Source organism: Gadus morhua, chromosome 1 (genome assembly GCF_902167405.1).
Source record: "Gadus morhua chromosome 1, gadMor3.0, whole genome shotgun sequence".
Taxonomy (NCBI): Eukaryota; Metazoa; Chordata; class Actinopteri; order Gadiformes; family Gadidae; genus Gadus; species Gadus morhua.
The window spans coordinates 10041060-10048472 of NC_044048.1; the positions used below are offsets into that span (position 1 = coordinate 10041060).

A 7413-nucleotide genomic window follows, 5' to 3' on the forward strand; every position below is an offset into this window, starting at 1 on the left:
CTGTTTATATCTAGCACATACGTAACTACACCGCAGCAAAATCATCAAAATCATATGCATAAATAATTGTGAGACTAATGAGTGACACGATTTGAAAAGATAACCGCAATGCTGCCTTTAAAGTGTAGCTTTATTGATCCTAAAAAAGAATCTGTAACAAACAGTTTTTTAAAGAGATGCAGCCGGTCAGCTTCTACAAGAAGAAACATTTGCCGCCACATCACCGGAGAGAGACGGATATTCCAATGTCTGACAGCTTCCAATCTTAGATAGGGAATGCTTATAGAAAATAAAAAGTTCACCTAGATCTTCATAAACCTTCAGCTCAGAACAGCAGTGTGTTTTTCCCCCCCTATTTGTTAAGCAGCAGGAAAACTGTCCATTCTTAAGATGTTTCCCCATCCCGGCATCTGGACAGCGAACGCCCCGTCCGTCCATCGCGACCTTCCAGACCCGCGGGTGAACGAGCGCCTCAGTATTTGTTGATCCCAAAGATCCGTACTCCATGGAGCTGAGGGAGCTTCGGGAGGAGGACACTGAGCAGGGAGCTCGTGTTCACCATGAAATGAGTGGCGTCGTATTTTGTGTAGAAACTGGCTAGGATATACCTGCAATGAGGTGAGAGGTAAACGGTGAACAGTTAGCAGCAATTGTTGTCCTCATAATGACCATGTGGTTACTAGTTGAAGTTTTAGCATGTGAACTGTTGCAAGTCAGATGTAGAGTATTTTTAAGGGGGCTGAAACCTTTGTTGATTTCTCCTTTTGGAGAAGGGACATCCTGTTCTATTTTATCTTCTCACACTGTGTGAAAGTAATAACCCCACTTTTCGATTCCACAAGTATCGAGGTTTGAAAAAGTTTTGTCATACAAATTTGACTTAATTTGCATCTCCTGCATTTGTGGGCTAAAATTAATTTGTGGGCTAAAATGCAACCAAAGTTTCCCTGTTTATTTACAAACAAATGTGTGACGATTTTCACTGCTCACTTCGTTAAACTACCTCACCACAGAACGATAATGCTTTTTGCCATAAGCAACAACAACAAAGGGGAAAGAGCATACTTACAAAATGATGGGTGAGATAGTGAGGAACTTTCGAGAAGACGTGAACTGGATGCCGTAGTCCATCTGTTCCCAGTGTGTCAGCAGACGAGCTTTACCTTGGTCTGGGGTCTCAAAGGGAGTGCCCTTTACCGTGTGTAGGAACAAGTACATTACCTGTGGAGTCAAGATATATACACTCTTAAACCATTGCTAAGTATTTGCACAATGTCACATATCTGGAAACATTGGTGGTGTTTACTGGAAACCCCAGTTGGAGATCGACCCATAGACTGTGAGGGAGGAATGTACTCATGCAATTCGTCAAGGGTGCACAGAAATAAGAATGCAGTGGCTTTGCACTGCATGAAGAGAACCAACAGAACAGTTTGTCCCTTAATGTTTTGGAAAGATTTAGGGGCCTGTCAGACAGGTGTGCAGCGGATTCAGACCACAGTATTATTACGTGTGACTGAGTCCCTGGAATACCCTCATCGTTCACACTCTCCATGGCCTAGATTTGATTAGACATGGTTTTATTGTTAATGAGTCAAGAAGAAGGAGCCAGAGAATAGTTTGTTACACTATCGAAATGGACACATTCCAGTCGTTAAAGGTGCACTGCTCAATAGTTGACGGATCATTTCCCGATGTGGAGCGGTCCTCACCAGGTTGTGGATGACATTGGTGAGGGTCCAGACCAGCGGCACGGTGATGAAGGGGATGCTGAGCAGCACCACGTGCAGCACTACGGTCAGCAGCAGGTAGCTCAGCCAGATGCCCCTGCTGTTCATCACCCGCGTGTTGGGGTTGACCTCGCTGTGAGCTACGCCCACGTTCATCTGGAACCATTCAAATAGATACAGTCACAAGGAAGCTTTCCGGCCATATGCATGAGAGTTAATAGACCGAGTCAGGACCAGAAATGCAGGAGCAGATGTACACACATGTACACACTCGGTTGTCCTTGTTGTAATGTATTGTCTGTGCTAGATGCCTGGCTGTTCGCGCATGCCAAGGGTGGGTATGGGAGCTCAACACGCTGCTGCCCAGGCCCCTCACTGTTTGGGTGGGTATGGGTGAGCGGTGGCAAGCGGCTGGGGGTTTGGTGTTAGGGGTTTGTGTTGCTATGTGATGTTTTGTGATGTTCTTTATGTCTTTATGTTTATGCACACATGCATACAATGTGCTGCTCATGTAATGAGGCCATGAATCTGTGTAATGTTGATCTTGATATCAGCGGCATGACTGCATTCCTCCCAATATGTAGTTCTTTTAAAAAATATATTTGGATTATCTTTTTTAGAAAGGCCTGAACAGGGACTGTGGTTGCAAATTAGCCAACTGGCTAGAAACCTTCTATGCAACACATCTACACACATTGTTATGGCATTGACTGTGATAATTATGTAATAATTCTCACAAATGATTGAATAATTAATCATCCCAAATTATGTAATAATCTGCTCTGCATGGTCCCTGATAAATAACTAATAATAAATAACTGGAAAAAATAAAAAAAACTTTTTAAGAGTAAAAGGAAACCAGCAGAATCTATCATAAGGAATTAAACTAGCAGGATCAATGCATGAAAAACCTTAATTTGAGTGAAAATGTGTTTTTAAACAAATAAAAAGGAACCCGCTTAATGTTGGTGCTTGATCTGAAGTGGGAGATTCAAATCATGTTGAGACCACAGATGGTTATTACTGTTTATCAGTAAGGAATGGGAGTAGAATACAGTAGAACTTATATAACATATATTTTGCTACATAGATGAAGGTTGTTAGGTGGGTTGAAGGACAGTCATGGAGCAACTTCTTCGAATGCCTCATAAGCAGAGCTTGAACTACAGGAATGCTGTGTTTTTCTAGAATAAGGCCCGGAGCTCCGCCCGACTTAATCGCAATGTATAACAAAACATGCGCTGACGTTACGACTCACAAGACTGACATCACCATTGTTGTAACGCACTTTAACGATTATAGCCAAAGAAAGTGGCGCACATTACATTTACAATTTAATCACGTTTACAATTGGACAATGTAAGTGGATTGCCTAAAAGTTTAGAAACTTGTACATTTTCTAAGCAAACGTTCTTAAACCAGCTAAGTTAGCTGCAATGTTTGTTGCTATTCGCGTTGTAGACATACAATTAAATTGCGAAAATATGCCAATAGACTCAATTCTTTTCAAGGAACATAAATTCGTCCGAAAATAATGTCTTCGACGACACGATCAATTATATTAAACACTTTGTAAGTATACAGAGAGAACTCACCTTTCTGTTGGAGCGCACCAGGAAATGACTTCGTTTTCGACCACGCCCACTTTGGTGTCATCACAAAACGCTCAAATGCTAATTCTGAAGCCATCCTATGAAGTCTCACCGGGTCTATTGTACTTTTTATTTCTACTCGTTTTGTACAGCAATAACAATAATAATGATCACAATGATTCCTTATGATGATGATTAATAATGAGTACTATATATTCATAATTATTAATATTTGTAATTATTATTAGTTATTGTATGGTACTTTGTGTCCGTAATTTAATGGATGACCAAAACAATGATTTATTCATATAATAACGTCATCTCCATTGAAAAGATAGATTACCTAGGTTAATCATATTTACATTGGTGGGAACAGGATTACCCTGAACACACCTGTTTACTGTATATGCGCGCGTGGGTGTATGTGTGGGTGGTTGGGTGTGCACATATGTGTTTGTGTGTGTGTTTGTGTGTGTGTACGTGTGCGTGTGCGTGTGTGTGCGTGTGCGTGTGTGTGTGTGTGTGTGTCTGTGTCTGTGTGGGGTACGCATAACAGCTTCCTTGTTGTGGTTACCTGGTTATATGTTTGTTTCCCTTCAAGTTCCCTTTATATGTATTAACATACGGTCGTGCTATAATAGAGACCTTGATATTGCATGATGTAATACAACCTCTAGATTCTTCCCAGTGTGAGGAATGTTTTATGGAAAGCACGTCTTCCTTATAACTTTGACAAGTTGTTGATGATGGAAGTTCATTCATGTTCCTCAATCACTTCTGCCTTCACTTTCTGACGAATTCAATCAGTCCCCTCACACTTCTTTTGCGCTAAGAATTTTTCGATGACATCACATTTAATGCTGACAATCATTTTATTGATCAGAAAAGGTTATCCAGTTACATTCAGTAATTAAGGTTGACATTATGAGATTAAATAATTAGCAATATATCTTAATAAATAATCTGCAATATATGAATAGGTATATTTCATAGAAAATACAATTCAAACCAAGTAACATTTCAAATGCACGAAACGTATATTGATTAACACTGTGAGCATATACCACGTCATCCTGAGATGACTGCTTAAGGAACACATGTCTCTAATTTGACCAATGTGATCATTCAAGACTACTGATTATCTCCCCCCTCGCTGTCTGGCGGCGGGTAACACTGTGCAGAACGTTGGGCTGCTTCCTGGGTCTACATGCACTGACCAGCAGAGCCCTGGCTGTGCTGGGCTGGGTCACCCAGGGCAAAGACACGAGCGGCGAGGATGGAGAAGGAGAAGAGCCTCTCCATGACATAGTGGCACCATTCGGCTTCCCATACGTCCCCCTGGTCCAGCGCAGTGGGAGCGCTGAACTGTAGAAATAAGACACAAATTTGTTAAACACCACCTTTTGTTATACAGGATTCATATTTGTTTTCTGCAGAAAACTGGTGTAACATCCCATGCATTATATTTAATACGCCCTGTTAGATAGTTATGATATTCACATTGACAGTATATATAGTATGATATCTACGCACCTCGCTGGGGGGTAATTTTCCTGTGGCACTCGCACAATTCCTCATGTCTGTGTAGAACTTATCCAGCGGTTGTTTTATCTTCTTGGTGAACTTGGAACAGACTTGCAGTTTGCCAAGCTTCTCCACCTCAGACTGGTACATCCTCAGCACAGCAGACATCTTCATGATGCATGGCTAGAAAACCATTGTGGAATATAACATTATGATTATGATGATGATGATGATGATGATGATGATGATGATGATGATGTTGCAACTTGCAGATAATGATGAAGATGGCGACGATGATGATGATTAATATTATTAATTGAATATCCCATTTTATAACACATGTGTGTGTGGCTCACCATAGAGTTCTGTCTGAGGCTGCTGGGATCACACTTGTCCTGAGTCTCCATCCATGGAATGATGGTCGGAAAACTGGTCTCATTTGGAATTCCAATTCCAAGCGTCTGCAATGCATTAGAAAACAAACTTAGTTTCAACTCTCTACCCTGCTCATTAAATGTCATATGTTCAAATGTTAAAGACTAATAATTCCATGTAAATGACTTTAAGACAAACTTACCTCGACTGATAGATTTCGAGCAATTTCGTTGAGCTGGGACGAACTGCTTTTGACACTGATGCACGCATCCTCCACCCTGTCCCCAGTCGGAGCGCCTGAGGCTTTGGCAAAGATGAACACGATGGCAACGATGAATCTGAAGTTTGGCTCCATGACGACTGCTGTTTTGTTGTATGTGATGTCCAGCTTTGGTTCTCTTGCTGTGTTTCTGTGACCGGCTCTTGAACTTAGAATCGAATATATAGGCCTAGTGCAGCAGCGGCTGTGACTCACGCGGAGTTTCCTGGGCGAGTTCATCTCATTCAAATATTTTTTTTTTTATTATTATTATTATTATTATTATTTATTGTTATAAATCACGCAGGTAGGCTTGCATGTTTAATCGCACCGGAACCAAGTAATTTATTTTTGAATAATGCAGTTACATTGGGAATTTAATAAATGAATATATATTTTTGAATTGTATTATATAGGCTCGCAATGAAACCACATTATTATGGTTATTGATCCATCATTAATATAGTAGATGATCTTTCAAAATCAATTAGATATTAAAGGCAATTATGGAACCGTTAGAGAATGATCTATAGGCTATTTTTTTCACTACTTTTTTCAATCTCCCCCTTCTGTAGCAGAATAATGTGTTATACGAGAGCAACCGATATAGGGGCATAGGTGGACGATATCACATCTTTTTCGTTCACAATTAAGAATTTAATATCTAGTTGTGTGTTTAACGCAGACAACTAGGCTACATTTCCCGGGAAATTTGAGCAGCGCCTGAGCTGCCCACGCGCGTAACCCGTAGGCTACACCTGATCATCGCCCCCGCTCGGGAAAGTCTACAGCCGTTGAGATGGATGTTAACGCTTAAATAATCATAAAGTAGCAGACCTTGATTGGGTTCATATTTATTTTGTTGTTCAATTTATTTTTACCACTCTTGGATGGTTGGCCGCATTGTGATGGGAAATCCATTTAGGCTATATGTATATAAATTGTTTCTTACTGGCGAGATATATTCAATTAGTATATGCAACACGTGAACGTCCTAAGATGGCGCAATTTTATTTGTTCGCTATCTCGGGATATTGGGACATTTCCCATGATTTGAGATCTCAATCTCATCGCATGACAGTCGTCTCGTAATAAAAAACGAATAAACCGCTAATAAAAACAAATACATCCCAGCAAAAAGTGTTACCTTGTTTATTTTTGGAGTATAGCACGTAGACCTACTAAAACAATTATTCGCCTCATGCTCCGTGAATAGTGGGGAATAGCCCCCGAGGCCGAAGGTCGATGCTGGGGCTATTCCTATTCCCCATTCACTTCAACCTCGGCAAATAATTGTCAATTATTAGGCAGTTGTTTAGGCTCTTAAAAAATGTTAAAGTCCATTAAGCTCGTAGTTGAAATAACATTTGATTTAAAAACATTGTTTACGCAGTTTTGATTTTACTTCCAAACGTAGGTAGCCTACATCGCGGTCTCAAATGTCCCGGAAAATGTGTGGGTCTGCGTTCAACCTACAACTGCATACTCACTTCTTAATAAAAAAGTTGTGATAGGCTATGTGAAATGTGATATCGTCAATTTGTATGGCCCTTCGTGGGTGCTGGTCTCTCAGAAGAAGGAGTTCAAAAGGTAGCCTAAAAAGAAAAAGAAAGAAAAACAAATAATCCCCCTGAGAAGAATAACAAACAACACACGTTTTCACAAGATACAAGATAGTTCACACACACAAAAAGGAATTCCGCCAGAGGCTGATGCCGGCGGGAAAACCCAGCGGGGATGATGCGGCTGAGTGAGTTAGCCGAGTGCGTCTCAAATAAATCACACGGAATGGCCTGCCAAATTCTAAATAAAAATGGACTGTTACAGTTATGCTCTCCATCGCTGTACATGAGAAACCCTCTCTAACATGTCAACACATCTCTGCAATCATTTGAAATTGGGTCCAATGTATATTATTAAATGAATAGTAACT

At 40.6% G+C, this 7413-nt stretch overlaps 1 protein-coding gene across 1 annotated transcript; it reads right to left on the reverse strand.

Annotated features, from left to right (window-relative positions):
- Positions 1-112: 112 nt before the first annotated feature.
- On the reverse strand, positions 113-3392 carry ormdl2 (ORMDL sphingolipid biosynthesis regulator 2). Its single transcript, XM_030358931.1, has 4 exons — positions 3326-3392; positions 1713-1886; positions 1070-1221; positions 113-608 (listed from the first exon to the last, which is right to left on the reverse strand). Exons 2-4 carry the CDS (start codon positions 1884-1886, stop codon positions 473-475), a joined length of 462 nt encoding a protein of 153 aa, XP_030214791.1. The 5' UTR covers positions 3326-3392; the 3' UTR covers positions 113-472.
- Between the last annotated feature and the right edge of the window lie 4021 nt (positions 3393-7413).

Excerpts from the sequence above, each read along its gene's own strand:
- ormdl2 (XM_030358931.1), bottom strand. The coding sequence starts at position 1,886 with ATGAACGTGGGCGTAGCTCACAGCGAGGTCAACCCCAACACGCGGGTG. Across the intron at positions 1,222-1,712 it reads CCAATGTCATCCACAACCTG|GTAATGTACTTGTTCCTACA; the intron begins GTGAGGACCGCT and ends TTGACTCCACAG. Across the intron at positions 609-1,069 it reads ACTATCTCACCCATCATTTT|GTATATCCTAGCCAGTTTCT; the intron begins GTAAGTATGCTC and ends ACCTCATTGCAG.